The sequence below is a fragment of the Musca vetustissima genome, unplaced genomic scaffold, assembly GCF_032173495.1.
Source record: "Musca vetustissima isolate MV318-11 ecotype Yass unplaced genomic scaffold, APGP_CSIRO_Mvet_v1 utg3141, whole genome shotgun sequence".
Classification (NCBI taxonomy): Eukaryota; Metazoa; Arthropoda; class Insecta; order Diptera; family Muscidae; genus Musca; species Musca vetustissima.
In genome coordinates, this window is record NW_026886665.1 from 571,955 (window position 1) to 590,988 (window position 19,034).

General features: G+C 32.5%; 1 protein-coding gene across 3 annotated transcripts in view; it reads left to right on the plus strand.

The window, feature by feature from the left end:
* LOC133334163 (cyclin-dependent kinase 14) overlaps positions 1-17,831 on the plus strand; it is a 124,439-nt gene extending 106,608 nt beyond the window's left edge. For all 3 annotated transcript variants that reach the window (XM_061542459.1, XM_061542460.1, XM_061542461.1), the window contains 7 exons: positions 707-912; positions 4,068-4,159; positions 13,378-13,552; positions 13,627-13,888; positions 14,656-14,868; positions 14,929-15,108; positions 17,674-17,831. In XM_061542459.1, coding sequence (XP_061398443.1) covers positions 707-912; positions 4,068-4,159; positions 13,378-13,552; positions 13,627-13,888; positions 14,656-14,868; positions 14,929-15,108; positions 17,674-17,738 — 1,193 coding nt within the window. In that variant the 3' untranslated portion in view covers positions 17,739-17,831. The remainder of the gene's footprint in view (positions 1-706; positions 913-4,067; positions 4,160-13,377; positions 13,553-13,626; positions 13,889-14,655; positions 14,869-14,928; positions 15,109-17,673) is intronic.
* Positions 17,832-19,034: the final 1,203 nt, after the last annotated feature.

Consider the following 19,034-nt stretch of genomic DNA (forward strand, 5'->3'; position numbering starts at 1 on the left):
AATCCAGTTAAAATAGACCGATACTGAAATAGTGGCCAATACAGACATTTTGTTTCAATTATCCGAGTTTTTCAATAATGCGAAGTCCGAAGTTCGAATTCAGGAATACCAGGAAAAAGCCAGCTTTTTTGAAACATTTGGAAATAGCTTCTGCCTCCATGTTATCCCATTCACCAATTTTGGCTCCCTCAGCAAATCATTTTTTTTTTTAAATTATTCTGAAGAAAAATCCACATTCTAAACACAGAAATTGTTTTGGTAGAATACTCTTCTTCCCGTATTGAAATTTTAGAGATCGAATGCTCGCTGATCTAATGGCTAAATTAATGACGTCATATTTGCTGGCAAAATTACAATGTTTACATTTTCTATAATAAGGAACAAACAACATGACCATTTGGAAGTAGTTTCGTTTTCAATTAACAAATTTTTCATTTATACTGGGTTTCAATTATGCGGTACAAAATGTGTGGAATATTTGAAGAATTATTACGTTCAACAATCTTTTAATTGACCGGAGTTTTTCAATTCTCAAACAAGTTTGGTAAAATGCATTAACAACTCCATACAACTTTGGATTTCTAGGATGTAATAGTATAGTCTGGGTTCTCTATGCGTACTGTTGTACTAGAACACACAATAATCACATATCTACTCGATGACATTTTATACAATAATAAATATCTTGTATATATTTTCATTACAGACTGGCGTAGTACAGACGGCACCGACCACCATGATCGTGTCCAGAGACAATTGTCCGTCTCATCCGACAGCAAGCTATTAGACGATGACATTAGGGAAGAGACGAGAGTCATAATGCGTCCCAAGAAACCACCCAGACCCAAATCAGAAGTATTCCTCAACAAGCAAGAGCAACATCCGCGTCGTAAACGTTTCAGTGCATTTGGGGTAAGTAAATAAGAACTATTCTTCTTAAGCCTAAGGAATATATATTCGTATGTTCATAAATAACATGAACGACATACATATCGTTAGCTAAAATGCAAAAAGGCGTAACTAACAAAAGCATAATTGTGTAGGAGAAGCAAAAAACTATTTTGAATGAGAACTATAAACATGTCATGTGAAATGAAAAAGTGTGCCCGGTAGGGTGATATTGGATATGACGAATAATAGACTATAACTTTTTTTTAACAAATTTAGTTATTTAGTTTAATGGCAGTCATAACAATTAAGTAAAAATTTGAATTTTTTGTTAGTTATGCCTTTTTGCATTTATCAAATAAACCCACTTGTAGTTACGTGTTTTTGTTTTTTGTTAATAGAAGCTCCTTATTTGACCGCAGACGTGCACAACTTTGTCAACACATGTAGTTTATTGACATTCACAATATTCATTTAAAAAGTCAATTTCAATTTTTTTTGTTAGTTACGCCTTTTTGCAATTTAGCTGACGATATGTATGTATTATTATAACAACCTCGATTTTCGATTTTCCCCGAATACAATGACCAAGAATTCCAAGTAATGAAGTAATTTATGTACGTGCATTGTTAAGTTTTACACTATTTAACACATATATGAACTTCTGAATTTGCACTTTTTTGACTTATAAACGATCAATTATTATATATATAGTTTTTTTATCTTTTGTTAAAAAATCAAATTGTTAAAATCAAATTTTAGTATATATTTTTTATAACCGCCGTGCATTTAAGCGTAAAATACTGTACTTATTTATACATAACTTCACGTGTTTATTTATTCCCCCTTGTGCACAGCACTAACATTAAACTGACAAAATAAAACATATAAAGGATATCAGAATTTTATAATTTACAGTATTTTTCGGTTAATTGACCCTACGGTTAATTGGTTTCCACGCTTAATTGAACCACATGATGGGACAAAAAATATTTCATAGGAAAATACATGTAAATTTTCTCGGATAATTAAACCCTGTTAATTGATTTTCCCGCTTAATTGGTTAAAAATTCATGTCATCAAAAATAAATTTCCTTTTACTTTTCACCGGTTAATTGCTTAATAATAATTGAAAAATAATCTGCCATTTTTTTGCATACATATTTGATATAATTTGTGAAAAAGACTAGGCGAGACCTTTATTAATTCAAAGCATATGTTTATTGCTAAGGGAAAACTGCGAGAAAGCGTAATTTGTATTTGACATTGAAGTTCAAATTATACGTGATTGCTGTAATTGAACAAACTATTCAATTAAGCGGGTTCGGATAATTGGTTCCTCGGTTAATTGAACTAAAATTTGTGCAAATTTTGATGTGCAATTAACCGAAAAATACTGTATTTAGTTTACTGTTACCACAGGTATTAGTGACATAACTAGTAACATTCAGGCATGCACCACATTATTTGCAAACACACAGCTTACGGATTTGTTGTTGTTACACATTGACTGTATGTATGCATGTATTGAATTCACACAACAAAGGGAACTGAAGAAATGTGCGCAACAAACGCGAAGCATTTCGTACGAAATGATGGTTTGAACGTTTCACACTTTGTTTGTTTTGCTGTTTCCTGTGAAATAATTCTCATTGAGTTGAATTTGCTTGGGACGTAAAGTGTTACCATTTGGCCTGTGAAAGTCAAGTTTGAAACAAAATTTTATCTCTTTTTATTTTCTCTTGATGGGACCCTTTGTCTGTTAAAGGCAAATGAGTGTCCCGAGCAACAAATACATTTCAGTAATAGTGTGCGTAAACAACACGTAAAATAGGTGTAGGAGTGTTTTTAGGTTTTTGTTAAAAAAAAAAGAAAGTTAGTCGAGTTACAAGGTTTCTTTTGTTGATATTGGTAGTTGGCGGACATAGTGATGCGTGTTCGTTGTGTCACCACTGTGGTAATTTTGGTACCTTTTCTCGGCACTGTCACTTTTTATTAATGTGCCACATCAAGGTTTATTAATAAGGTTAACCAGCTTGCGAAACCATGCCTTAGTTTTCTCTTGCTGTCAACTTTTTAATCGCGAAAAACCAACCAGAACAGGATAAAAATTCAAAATATTTTTCAAAAAACCGTAATGATAGTAATGTGCACAAATATTTTGGTTCAAATAAAAATATTGTTTTGTTTTTTTATTCTTTAAATAATAAATTTGACAGTCAAGGAAGACTTCGAATTCGCCTCCCTGTTAACCTTATTCATAAACATTGTGCCACATAATACCTTTGCCACTAAATTATGATGGTGCGCCTAGGACTGAATTTTTTTCCAATTTACAGGACATTTTTCATTTTATCAGATTTCTTGTAAATATGTATGTGTGTCACCTGTGATACTATTTTCAAAAATTATACTAATTTTATAAAATCCTTCCGAAACCAATCAAAAACAACAGATTTGTTGTGACAGCAAGAGAGATACTCTAACTTTAAACGCATTTTTTTCCAAGCTGTGTTGTTACGAATGGCGAGCACGATAACTAGAAAACTAATAATCCTGTCGGCTCCAAATTTTGACACGTTTCTCTGCCATTCTTTTAACTTTTGAGCTTTCTAACACCGTTGGAATTTCCGCATTCCGATGTTATCATGCCCGCCATCAAAAATAAGAACTTTCCTTTAGTCACCAAAGACAACAACAACCAAATTTCCACGACAGAGGGGTCTACGATCCGAAACGACCCGAGTCTTTCTCGGCCAACGTCTGTCACCTCAGCCCATTGTGTAAAAGCAATATTGCTGCTACAACAACAACCAAATTTGCAAACAATTTTTCTTCTCTTTTATATCAGTCAACATTTTAATCGCGAAACCCCAACCAAAACAGTAAAAAACACAAAATGTCTTTCAAGAAAACGTAATGATAGTAATGTGCACATACATATGTATATTTTTGTTCGGATAAAAATATTTTTTTTTTGTTTATTTATGTGAATTAAAAGTCTTCATTGACTGATAACAATAAAGACTTCTAATTCCCTCCCTGTTAACCTTATGAATAAACCTTGGTATATTCGAAATACATTTGCTATAAACAGGGAGAGATAGAGAGGAATTTTGGATTAAAACGTACCATTCAATAAAAATTGAAATCTATAATTAATACCTATTTTCTTGCAGGGTGATTCACCGTTCGGCAAACAGGATGCCTACGTCAAATTGGAACCATTAGGAGAAGGATCTTATGCCACAGTATACAGGGGATTTAGCAAGTAAGTACATTGAAAAGTCAGAATCTATGCTGACAAATCTTTCGCTAATTTATTACCTTTGAAAATTATCATAATCAGTCATGTCTTTCGGCTCACACATATTACCTGGTATATGATAATAAATCTATGATGTAAAGGAGTTCGTCAGCATAGGAACGAATTTTAAAACATATTTGTAAAATAAATATCGAAGGGAAAATATTGTCGGGCTGAATAAGTTATTATATGTCGTTTATTTCTATGTGATTGTCGGTATATGGTTGTTTATCTTTTTGCTGAAGTGTCACACACACGTTTTACTTCATCCATGTCCTGAAAGGCACACAACAGCTATGAATTTCCCTTACATTCTTGCACCGCTTTGTTCAAGGATGTCTTCCCATTTCCAGCATCATAAATTTTGATGTCGACATTAATGACCGCATTTTCAGTGATTTATAAAAGAGAGACTGCTGAGAGAAGAAACTTTGGAAATGTTTTCACACAAAATGTCTTGTTAAGAAAAACAAAGTACCCGAAAGGCGATTCATTGTTTCAGTTATCGTAACGAAGGACGATGTAAAAGTTTGAGAAACTGTTCGGATACGCAATCGTAAAGAATAAAATTAGGTTTTATTTATTTTCCAAAGTTTTACATGGCATAATTTTGCACATATATATTTGAAGATTTAAAGAAAAAGAAAAATGTTTAAGTGATTATTTATACTCTTTCGAGTCGAGCTTGATGATCTAAGTTTAGCAACGGAAAGGAAAGCCAGCCTTTTCATTGCTAAACTTAGATCATCAAGCTCGACTCGAAAGAGTATAAATAATCACTTAAAAATTGCTTTCAAATGATCACTGCCTACTTATCACTTATTGACTTCGCACAACAATTAAAAAAATGGCGGAACATTGAAAAATTTTTTTTTGGAAATTGCCCACAACCTAAGTTAAAAATGAGGAAGATCTAAGCCGATTGGCTTTATCCTAGTTCATACGATAGCTACACACTCACAACATTTGGAATCGATCGGATTACTAGTTTTTGGGTTATCGTGCCCGCCATTCGCAAAAACGCTGTTTGGAGAAAAACGTGTTTAAAGTTTGAGAAGCCCTCTTGCCATCACTTGATGCTAACACAATAAATCGGCTATATCTTCAACAATTGTTGAGATTTTCACTTGAAAATTTATAGGGACATTCTTGAATTAGTGTAGGTTCGAATTAAATCAAAATACAAAATTAAATTTTTCGAAACCGAGAATGGAGGGGGTCCCCTTAAAGTTATTGTGAGGAGATATTCTTCCCTCTGAGAACTCGATATGCGAAATTATAGCTGCTTCGTTTGTTAATGAAGCTAGGACCTTCAAAACATTGAAATAAATAGAAATTTTTCGCAGGCAATCCACAACCTGTTTTTGAACTTACTGGTCCATTATATTTCCGTATTCAATCTTATTTTAGATCATTATATAACTTGCCATGCATTTAAGTTACAAAATATCTAATGATATTCCTTCATCAAATATCAAACAAAACATTGTCTTTATCATATGATTGCATAATATATCATGATGAACATATTGGTTTTTAGGGTTTTATATTCTCTAAAAAAGTTTTATTTTAGAAGAAGCCACATACACGAAATTCAAACGCTATCATATAGTTTCCATGCCTTTATTTCCATGCCATGTTTGCGTACAAAAATGTCCAACTCTTAATACAAATTCTCAAAAATTAATTGCGCAACTCTTTTCATCGCCTCACACAGTGGTATAATATTTAGTACTAATTTTCAAATAATATTTATTCATCTCATTCTACTTGTAATAGTTAAATCTACCTACTAAGATAACAAAAAATATTTTTACAAATCACTCTCTTTTTAATAGCTTAAGGTTAATATTTTTTTTCGAAAATCACCTATTTTTGACCACAAACCAAGTTGAAAAATAAGGAAGATCTTTTCCGATTGGCTTTATCCTAGTTCATACGAAAGCTATACACTCCCAGAGAAACGTGTCCAAATTTGGAACCGATTTGATTATTAGTTTTTGAGTAATCGTGCCAGCCATTCGCAAAACACTGTTTCGAGAAAAATGCGTTAAAGTTTGAGAATCACTCTTGCCGTCAATTGATGCAGACACAATAAATCGGCTATATCTTCAAGAATTCTTGAGATTTCAATTTTCAATTTACTTATTAGTACATATTATTACTAATTTCATTCTACTGCTTCCATTGTAATACAATAATTAGTACTTTTTAGAAGCTTTTAGCGCAAATTTAGTATTTTTTTCACATATACCACTTAAATACTTTAACCTTTTTATTAAATAAAAAATTATTGCAAATTTAGGGAGGATTGTCGAGATTTTACTGTACATCGAAGTTCTCAACTCATTTTTAATCTGCTACTGTTCTAGCTTCTTGTGGGTGTTGAAATATAACGTGTACTATGTCAATGTCAAAGCACTGGAGTGACTCTTCATAATGATTATATTTTACTCTCTCATTCTGGCGCCGGTCCACTTTGTCACATCGGAAGGGTACGAGTAGGCGACATGGCAGTGTCTGTGTCCCAGTGGAAAGGAAAAGATTAATTTTTTAACATTGTTTAACGGCCCAAATGAGTTGGTTTATCCTTCTTCCCTTTTAGGCAGTTGCTGTCATTTTGCCGTCACACATCTGGCGGAAAGTGTGCGCTCGGTGTTCTCTCTGCCATTGATGTTTCTGTGTTTGCCTGGTGATTGATGGTTTCCAGGCAAAACATGTCACTGCGACTGGGATGCCACACTGACACATAAAAGATTCGTACGCCTATAGGCTTTAATAAAAATTGTCTTAGTTGTGGGAGTTTTTTCTTCTCAGAATTCACTTTCCGCTGCTATTGTTCTGATTATTATGTATTTTCCACAAATTTAATAATGAATGATGTAATTCTCTTTCGTGATTTTCGAGTGTTTCGTTTGGTTTTCAGACCGCCAAGGAGGTTCTTCAACACTTGAAAGCATTTTGTAAAGTATGCATTGTTCAAATTTGATTCAATGTACTGAAATTATCTACAACACTGTGCAACGCAAAAAATAATTTTTAGGGATTTCCAATAGATTATCAAAGAGGGGGTTACAAATAGAAGAGAGGCGTTTTGAAAGTTTACGTCTGGAGTAACATAAAAAGGGGGGGACGTAAAATATTCTTCCCCCATTTCAAGAGATTTGAAAATATTCGGATTAGGATAATAAAACCATAATCCGTTGGAATTTCATTTCAAGAAAAATAAATAAATAAAATATGTTGCACAGTGCGATTTTTTCTCTCTTTTTACCACCCTTTAAAAACCTGTACAATTCAGCACTTGTTGAATGACACAAATCTTTCAGTAAATGCCTATTTATACTACGTACAAAATCATATAAATCGCAAAGACTGGACAGAAAATAGTGGTGCTTATCTTAACCGGCGGATGTTAAAATTAAAAACTTCATTTAGAGTCAATATTTCTACCACCGAAGTTTACTCTGATTACAATTGTCCGATATACATTCTTTAGAAGCAGGTTTGACTGTTGAAAGCTTTTGTCTTTACAACAGCATCGTACGAATAAATTTCTATATTTTGTGAATGACAGATTTTTGTCACCCATTATCGAACCATAGCCTACATCCTTGTTTTAAATTATCTACGAATACACTTAAAATGCTAATCCAAGGAATGAATAACACACTCCAGTTCCCCAAAGCTGGAATAAAAAACTTCTGAAATGACAAAAAGGGAAAACATATAATTGGAATGAGATATTTGTGATATGACTGTGAAAGGATTACGTAATTGCTCCCGCACGAAAAATGCAAATACGTTATGAAAAGTGAAATTCCAATTACATAACTGAACACAATGTACTAAGGACTGCACATACAGAAAGTCGGGGCAACACTTGAGCGACTCATACACGTGATGTTGTTGAAAAAAGGCCCAAGACCATCATTGATACCATTTTGTGAACGTACTAGAGATAAGCAATGATGATGCTAGCTCGTGCATGTGATAAACACAAAAAAGTGCACACATGGAGCAGCGTGCCACATAACAGTATTGAGGCGAACAAATGACAGTGGCAAATGGCAAAAATCTTAAAATGCTCCAGTTTACTACACTGCTGCTAATTGACAACTGCAACATCTCTGAGACCAACGACAAAGACGCACAAGCAAGGAAAATCTCAGTAGAGTAGCATTGTGAAACTAGAGCACTGACATTGAGCCTTACAGCTGAGTTGCTTTTGTTGAAAACAAAAGATGGAACCTCGTCCATACGATTAACATGAACTAACATAAAAACCTTTTAACCCTTATTGTTCATTGGCTGCAAGACAGACATAAATCAAATCTTCTGAGTTAGAAATGCATAATTGTTCGCTATAGCAGGCTTCATGTTGTGTAATCAAATCAGACCAATATCTCTTACACATTCTGATTGGGAAGCTGTAGAAGATGATCTGTTCCTTGTAAGGTGTGAGTCGATTGAAACCTAACATTTTTTTCTGCAAAATCAATTTTTTATTTATGCCGGTCTTGCAGCAAATGAGCAATATGTGAGATATTTTAAAGATTTTTAGGCAAAACCACGCTAAAATGCCACCAGAAAGCTAATTTCTTTTTCTGAATAAAATCGATGTTGATATCACTCAACACCAGCATTAATCATGCTGGATGGGATACTGCTATTAATCATGTATCCTTTTTGAAACATGTATATGTTCGCTTTTTGTACATTGGTTGTAATACAAATACAAAATTGCTTGTTGCCGTTTATTAATTATATAATATCTAAAAACATGAAGGATAATTTGCAACAAAATGACCTATAAGCACCCAGGAAAACCGAAGGCACGAATACACAATCATTCCAAAATAAAAAAAAATTGAAATTAAACTGAGTTCAAAACTAATATTTGTACTAAAACTTTATTGTGTTCGAAGGTGGGAATTATTGGTCTACCCCTTCCGGTACCTCCGGTACTATATTTTGAAAATGTGTGTATATCTTATAATTCTAACGGATTATCCGATTTTGTAAAACTCTCCACGTCGTTATATTTTAGTCAAACTTTCTTTGAATTTGAAAATGGTATTTATAGATTCACTCCTTGTAGTACCTCCTACTATAAAGGGCCAAAATTTGAAAATGTGTGATTCTAATACAAAGCCTATTAATTATCCAATTTGACCCCCCACTTCGCACACATGTAATATTTTTACTAAATCTAGATCATATCCGCATATGTAGCTCATCGGTCCACTCCTTCTGGTTACTCTCCAAAGGGTTTATAACTTTAAAAATGATAAATCTAGATATATTCCGAAAATGGGTCCTATGGATCCACTCCCTAGGTACCTCCTCTATAAATTGTCAACATCTCGCTTATTTCTGATTTTTTCTTTATACTCTCATAGCCCATGTACTAATAGAATGTTGTGAAGGTCTAATAAAACGTAAAATAAATTTCAAAAATTCTTCAAAATTTATCCACATAACTTCATACAATTATATGAGTAAAATAAAGTAAAAATTTTCGAGTTCATAAAATATTAATATTATTATTGTTTCTTCCATAAAATATTAAAAATATAATCCCAAAAAATGGACTGTGGTTAGATATGGTAGTCCTACTTCTTCAAGAAAGTGTGTAAAGGTGTATTCCTCCTTTTCAAGTACAAGTCCTTTTGACCAAAGTATGTACATAAAATAGAACAAGAAGAACTAAAGAAATTTCAAAGGTGTATTTTTATTCATTTGTAATGAACTTTTGCATTGCATACTTACCATAAATACATAAATAGTATGAAAATAGGGCCACCCAAATAATGAGAAAGTCAAAAAAAAAAAAAATATTCCCGCCCATATTCTTGTGGTCAATATCACTAAAGCCTTCCACAAACACCAATAATAATTTAGTCTGCAGACTATAATTTATGCTATTTAAACTATTCAACATTTGCAGATGATATTCTCAAACTTGTTACAGCTACGATGCCGCATCGTAGTCAAAATTCGTCAGTCACATATTGCGTTGGAATGTTTTTTTGCGTTTGCGTTGTTTGTTCAGTAAAATATGTATGTCACACATATGGAAAAACATTGCAATTCACTAGGTAAACAAAGTTTCACAGCTAAGTAAGTAAGTAAGTAACAAAGTTTCCTACTTTTTTGGGTCCATTTGCTTGTCCTTAACATTTGAAGTAAAGCACCAACACACCACTCGTAAAAGAATGAAACGTAGGGTTCATAAAACTTAACCTTATTTGCCATTTGTTGGTTTGTTTCCGTGTATGTGTTCGTGTGTCCTTATTATCCTAATTTTATTGGGTTTGTCGGTACAGGCTGAGCTCTTCTTGAAGTGGGCATTAGGAATTCGGCTAGCATCGTAGCAGCAATTTTCATGTCACCATTAATGGCTGTTGGTATGCCATTTGTTGTCATTTTATGAGTTGGCGCGTCGTAATAAAGTGTGGCATTCAACTAATGTTACGTCTCCCCACAAATAAAAAACTTTGCATAGCTTTCTTGGTTCAATTTTTTGTTGTGCAGTCAACGCCCAATATAGCGAATAATTGTCAGGCCCATTCGTTATAGCGAAAAATACGTTATACATATCGCGAATTTTTTTAAATTGCATTTTCTTAAAAAAAAAATGTTACAAATAATTACAATAATAATAGCATCTTTACATATTTTTTAAACGATACCCCCTTAATATTTTGCACCATTCCTTATATTCAATAGAAAAATTTGGGAATTTCGTTATACAGTAAAAACTCGCTAATCCGGATAATTGATTGCAGACCCCAATCCGGATTACCGAGATTTCCGGATTATCGAGTTTTATTAAATGGTTTAAATTTATATTAATTTGGTGATAATTTAATTATTTTTATTGTTTTTTTTAAAAATGAAAATTATTCATTTCAAAAATATGAAATTTGCAACGATTTTTTTTTATTAAAATAAAAAGTAACGTATCTTTACAATCCGGATTTTTGAGTCAAATAGGTCAATCAATCCGGATTATAAGATACGCAATGGGTTGTGAAATGCAGTCCGGATTACCGAATAATCCGGATTGTCGAGGTTCGGATTATCAAGCTTATACTGTATGTGAAAAAGTGGATTGTTTTGCTCATTTGTTACATCCCGAATTCGTTAAACTGAGATTTCGTTGACTGTACTTAGCATATTAAATATGACATGTTTGCCGGCAGACAACTGTGAAAATGAACAGAAGCATATTAAAGTTAAACAAATGTTTCAAATTGTGCAAGAACTTCGGTGAATATATCTAAATGAAGCGCACCATCACTTTGGGATTGTGCTATTTCAAAACATGAAGCAATATAAGTCGAACTGTGCCCATACCAAAAGGGGATTAAAATACTAAATTGTAGACAATTCGGAGGGTCTACAGAGTAGAGTGATATCGATAATTTTTGGTAGGGAGATTCGCTCGCTACCCAATGGAAACTCATAGAATCGAATTGCAGGTAATTCGGTTAAAAACGTGCCAAAAATTCCCGAAAACGTAGGCCGATACGTTCATAAATCGACATAGAATTGTATTCTGATCAAGAATATATGTATAGACTTTATGGGGTCTCCGGTGAATATTTCAAATATTTCACTCCACCTTCTGATGGAGGGTAGAAAAAGCTGTAATACTTAAAAATCCTACCGCGGCTCTTTTCTTCCTTCAACTAAATACAACAAGTGTTTTATAACAATATCAACAACTAATAATTGAAAATTGTAAGACGCAATACACATACAAAATTATTTGCTCCCATTATTTTCTACATACATGTATGGGTTTGACAACATGTATATAACTTGTTGTGGATTTTTTTCCGCGAAATACGAAATTACAAGCTCTTATGCTGAAAAATGTCCTTTCAAGTAAATATTATCTAAGAAAACGGGGTATAAACTGTGGAAACACGAAGTGCAATATTAAAGACAATTGCATTGGAAAATGGTGATTAAAAAATTCAAAATGCAAAATGAGACTGGGGCACATTCGCAATGGCGTTTTCGATGAGATGCGCTCATTGTACATCACTAGCTTTGATCCATAGGTATCGAATTTCAAAATAAATAGATGTAGCAAAGTTTGAAATCTCTAGCTAATAAACATATTTCGATGCACGGGTTTTTGTATTTTTACAGATTTTTTTTGTAATATTTCCATTCCATTTCGTAAGTTTTTTGTGTATTTAACTTTTAAAATTTAAAGACAGTTTTATTAAAAGTCGTTAATTACAATTTTTATTATTATAAAAAATATTCAAAAATATAATGTTTTTAGAAGATCGATAGAAAAAATTTTAAATCTTTAGAAATTACCTTTGTGGTACATTCGACCATATACTCCTGTATATATACTATTTCCTTTAGTTCTTCATGCGTTGATCTTTAAAAATCATCTTTTAATTTTTGTTATTTGTATTTTGCTTTGAATGAAATTTTAAATTAAGTTAAGTTTTAAGTTAAGTGATACTCTTTTGAGTCGAGCTTAATGGTTCAAAATTACGTATATAAGACTAATTTTGATTAATCTATTGACGAATAGAATAGAACCTTTAGAGGATCTGAGTTCCAATCAGACTGATATCAATGATAATTACCAGGTTATGAGTGCCGAATGTGTCCCATCAAATGCCGAAGCTACCCGGGAAATTTGACTTTTTTGACAAAACGTTAAAAATATTTAATACCAATACGTCGTTTGTACTCGTACTCGCTTTTATAATTAAGTAACAGAGAACAATAACCAGCCATAAAGTTTTTATATCTGTTGAATAAGTACGATATAGTGCTTTAAAAAGTGCCGAATGTGCCCCAGTCTCCCCTACTTTTAAAACTGAAATTTACAACTTCAATACCTCAAACCAGAGTTGAATCACTATAGATTTCGTATATAAACAACACATGCCAAATGTCCGACATACATAAAATGAAAAGTGTCGATTCGTCACTTCGAAATCGTAAACACCTTAAATCGTAAAGCTGGATAATTCGTATATGCCATCTCATTCGTCTGACCGGACAGTACACCACGAATTTGTCTGCATTAACTGTTATTTGTTATGCTCAACATGAGCCTCTAATGACCGGCGATGATAAAATTGTGCAAATATTTATCACCTAATTGTGATTAATCGAATCTTTTACTCTTCTTTCAGACTAACTTATCAACGTGTTGCTCTAAAAGAAATCAGACTGCAGGAGGAGGAAGGAGCTCCCTTTACGGCGATACGTGAAGCGTCCCTACTCAAAGAACTGAAACACTCAAATATCGTAACGTTGCATGATATTGTACATACTAGGGAAACCCTAACGTTCGTATTTGAATATGTGGTAAGTAGACAAAACCTGAAATGATTCGTTTCCATTCTTTTAAAGTTTGATGTTTGTTTTTAATGTTCCCACAGAATACCGATTTATCTCAATACATGGAGAAACATCCCGGCGGATTGGATCACCGCAATGTGCGATTATTTTTGTTTCAACTTTTACGTGGCCTCTCCTACTGCCATAAACGCCGTGTATTGCACCGTGATGTCAAACCTCAGAATTTGTTGATTAGCGATTGTGGTGAATTGAAATTAGCCGATTTCGGTTTGGCGCGAGCAAAGAGTGTACCCAGTCACACATATTCACACGAAGTCGTTACGTTATGGTACCGTCCCCCTGGTAAGTATTCGCGGCATTCTATGCAAATCTCGGGCAACTTCCCTGTTTGTTCGTGTGCTCATCTGCAGTCTCCATTTATTTTCTATTAAGTATTGCACGTTTAAATAAAATCTCAATAATAGATTAACTGTTAAGTAAACGCAAAACACCATCACAACCACGCAAAAGTCAGACATGACTTCCGGTAGTACCAACGGAAGTTTAAAACCAAACGCCAGCTACGACGATAGGAAAATAAAAGAAAGCAAACAGCGAAGGGGGACCAGAAGAGGAACTAGTCCAGAATGTTAATTTAGAGTATTAAATAATGTTCCCTTTTCAATTACATCAGATGTAAACAAAAAACTGTTCTCTGTTTGTTGGAAATTAAATATTCCGAAAAGGTTTTGGGAAATCTAAAACGAAAAAGAAAACTTTTGTGTTTGTCAGAAGAAATGTAAAACAGAAGAATTAAAGAATTTAACGAAGTCACTAAAAAAGAGTTAAAAGAAAAATTAAATGGAAATCCGCGACAGACATTCCTTTGTTCCTGTGTGCTGAACAGTTACGATAGAAAACTTTTGGTTTTATGTTAATCTGTTTTCTAGTGAAAGATTCTACTTCATTCGCCAAGCAAGCATGACAAGACTCTGCGTTATACAAAGGGAATTTAATTGAATTAGAAATGTTCTGGTCTTATTTGCATTTTTTGTTAAATATTAATCAAAAATTGAAGAAAAAACAATCATAACATGTACTTATTAATAAATATTTAAATACGTTTCCAGATGTCCTGCTCGGCAGTACGGAATACTCGACATCACTGGATATGTGGGGCGTCGGCTGTATATTTGTTGAGATGGTAACTGGTATGCCAACATTCCCCGGTATACGTGATACTTACGATCAATTGGATAAGATTTTCAAACTACTGGGCACACCAACGGAAGAGACATGGCCAGGCTGTACACATTTTCCATGTTATAAACCGCATAAATTAGGTACGCTCTGTTTCTAGCCTAGCAAATTACACATTCTAATACTTTCTACCTCTATTTTAGGTTTTTATCGTCCTCGCAAATTAGGTCACAATTTTCCTAGACTATACGACATTGTGGAAGGTGAAGCGATAGCGAATGCCTTCCTTCAATTAAATCCCGATGAGAGGATAGGTGCCGAGGAGGCATTACATCATCCATATTTTGCGCAATTACCAAAAAAATTATATGAATTGCCAGACGGTAAGTAAATGAATTAGCTATTGACTGCAATAAGGTTCATTATATATTTAGAAATATCGAAATATGTTGTGGTAGAACTCAAGACGCAAGCTTATTAAATTCACATAAGATGTTTAATGATTTTATTACCTACATAGTCAGTCATGCGAACGCAAATAGGAACAGGGATAGCTGGCTATTCACTCAATTCAAACATAGAAAGATAAATTAACGTTTACAAATTTCCAATAAATAATTGTAAAACGAAAAGGATACGTACATATGTGAAAAATATGTATACGCGTTGAAGGGATAATGTTCAAATTTGAAAATTAAAGTCAAGTTGAATTTCTTGTCAAATAGTTATTATTCTTCTTATATTTTTAAAATGTTACCTAAATTCCAACGAGGCTTTCAAAAATATTCAACTCCCCCGCTATAGCAGAATGTTTTGTACGGCCGTATTACACAAATACGTCGAATCCATATCTCTTAGCAAACTAAACAAAATCGCGAAACAAAATTCAAAAATGATAAAATGTTTTCAAACATTTCACACTCTTATTGAATATTTTATATTTTATTTTGTGGTTTTCACTCTCCCCAGCCTTCGATGGAAAATGTTATTTATTTGCGGCATTTATATTAGGTGGACTACAGTGATGGAGGGAAAAAGTCTCATGTCAGAAAAATGATTAAATTGATTTAACACTAGATTTCCGAAGGCGGTCATTTTGACCGTTTTTCAATTTCAAGTACAAAAACAATTGTGTATATTATGACACAGCTTTTTAAAATTTGGCGACTTTTTGTACCACATAGAACTACGTTTATTAATCACAGTAGCTGGCTCCCCCCTTCTTTCATTCCCCGTATTCACGTGTGCTATACCTATATTGCCTAAAATCGGACATTTTGACCTCTTGTGAAATATTAAATAATCAAACTACTTTTATTATTGTATAAAGTAAATTCTTATATTACCAGATCACTACAACAACATCGAAATCCGTTTGCTACTACGAACACACAAATCGGGAAAAATAAATTTTATATTTCCAGTCAATTTCACTCTTAGAGTACACACTTAGTCTTTTTCGAACATTTTGTCCGCGCTCTTATTTTTCAAAAAGGGAAACTCGAGAGCCCTCCCACCGAAAACTAATAATAACAACGTTTTGCATGATTGTATATAATGTAAAAAATATAAAAAATAAGTTAAAAAAATCTTTACACAATAAAAATTCTTTCGGTATGAGGTCATTTTGAACGATTTTAGGCAATATAGGTAGGGGAGAGGGGGCACCTTTGAACACTTTTTTCTTTCAAGCCTTATAAAATTTTTTATTTTATAATTTTTGGTTTCTTATAAATTTTAACTAATAGGTACATATGTAACCTTTAAAATGAATATACATATGACATACTTTAAGCTTGATAAATATATTTTATTACTGTTTTAATGGACGAAGTCAAAGTGTTCAAAGCATTTTTGAACAAGGATTGGCATTTTTGAACGACATGGTTTTTTCCAGTGTTTATGTTCAAATATGTATGTATTTTATTCATACATGTCAGATATGCATTTATCCATTAAAAATATATATAAGAAATGTTCAAAATTTAAAAAATTTAGATCAAAATTTATTAAAACCTAAAATGACTTAAAAACAAAAATTAATATGGCGAAAAATAAGTTAATTTCGTAATCTTATTAACCCATTTGAAATTTTGAGAAATCGAAGCCAAAAGTTAAAAACTCCGTTTTTTACTCGAGTTTAATGGACATGTTCAAAGGTGCCCCACCCATGGCATTTTATGGAAATTTATAATAACTTTTTTGTAATAAATATATATGAAATATATTGCATTAGTTATGTTTGAAATGATTGTTGGAATGCAAAAAATTTGTTTGACGAAAGAAAACTATCACAGAATTCTTCTTGCGCCCTTACAACCAAATGAATAAAAGTTTACAATGGCACTGCGAAAACATGGTCACCCATGCACAATTTGTCGACAAATGAAAAAGCAAGCCAAAGTGATTTACGCAGATAGAGAACAATATTTTCATATACAAAAATGTGGTTGCGGGTCGGAAAAATTTTAAACCAAGATTTTATGAGCGCTGTTCAAAGGTGCCCCACGTTCAAAGGTGCCCCTTTCTCCCCTATATACAAAATTCCAGTCTTTCTAGTGTTAAATACGGTTTTAGGCTAAAAGCATTTCTAACAGACCGAGATGAAATGTCGTTCATTTGTTTATATTAAATTAAATATGCGCATCGCCATCATAATGCTTTGTTTTATTTGTAAACATTTTTAATTGGAAATTAATTTAAATATATTATCTTTGTGGCAAATAAAATTATATTATTTGTATGTGAAAGTGTATTTTTTCACAATATTGCGGTTGTATGGCATAGTGGGTGACAATTTGAATTTGCGAATTAAAATTTGTAAAGCGAAACTTGTTATTTATATATTTAGTCGAACTGTAAATGGTTCTTTATTATTTAACATTGCTGTTCTTCTTTAAACAACAGAAGACCGTTGAAGTAAATTATTAATTTTTGTATATTTACAGAAACTTCCATATTCACCGTTGAGGGTGTGCATTTGTATCCGGAACCCAATCGACAGAGTAAATGAAAATTAAAGCAAGTCCTTTCAGTGGACGGTGTACGTTTCTACTGTTAGCAGTGAACATAATTTCGTCGTATACAATAATTACAACAACAACAGCAACAACAAGAACTACTCCAACATTAACAACAGCCATAAAAATAATATCTTAAAAGTAAAGTTTAATATGAAAAAAAAAACAAACTTAAAGTACACTAGACTTTCCTTTTTTATAAAATAATTAATAGTTATTATTTTTTATTACCTCCCATCTCTCTCCTTCTCATTACCTTATATATGTATACTTACTCATATAGTAATATTCATTACCTTTGTTTCATTTTCAATGTGATCAATGTTTCTGATACTTTTCAACAAAAAAAAAATAGAAATTATAACAAAAACAAAAAGGTGTGAACAACAACAGCAGACAAAGAACGTAAAACAAAAAGCAACAACAAAAAAGAAAAGTCGCGTTTTGAAATGATAAAAACATAGTCGTAAGTAACTAAAATTTAAACAATTATATATAAAAAAACCTAGTTTAACTAAAAAATTATAAAATAATAAAGGAAAAGAAAACTGTTTGTAGAAGAAATAATAAAAAAACGCCAAAAATCGAATGAATATGTAGTAAAAACAACTCGAACAACTTTTAAAAATGAATCTTAAACACGTGCCTCCAGGTCCTCAGGTCCTTGATGAGCGTAAGCACCAATTAAAAAGTCACAAAACAACAACAGCATCAAAAGTAATTTAAAACATAAAACAAGAAAAAACCTCAAAACACAAAACGAACCGAGAAAATAACACCATTTTTAACACAAAACAAAACAAGATATATATGCAAAAACCTATTGATAATTTTTAAGCACTAACGTTAAAAAACTTTAAAAATTTACTGTTTGGACCACTGTATTTGAAGGAAAATATAGAAGAACACACTCTTAACATTTCACTGGAAGTATAAGCCAACCTTGTTACGGTTAAACGAAACACAACGATTGGGAGTCACATGTTCATGTACGCATTCACTCATCACAGGCATTTGTTATAGAAATAAATCACCACGATTCAATTCCAATTCTTCGCTATGCTCACCTCTGTTAAAATGATTTCTGTATATAGAGATTTGCTGTATGTCGTTTATAAGATTTTTATATGAGAAATATAAATTTTAGTGCGTCAGTGTTTGTATGTCTTTTGGTTTCTTCCAATCGTATTATTTTCATTTTTACATTAATTTAACTATTATTTTTTATTTCTACTTTTTGAAAATTAAATTTCAATATTTGCCAATATTTTAGCACTTGTGTTATTTTA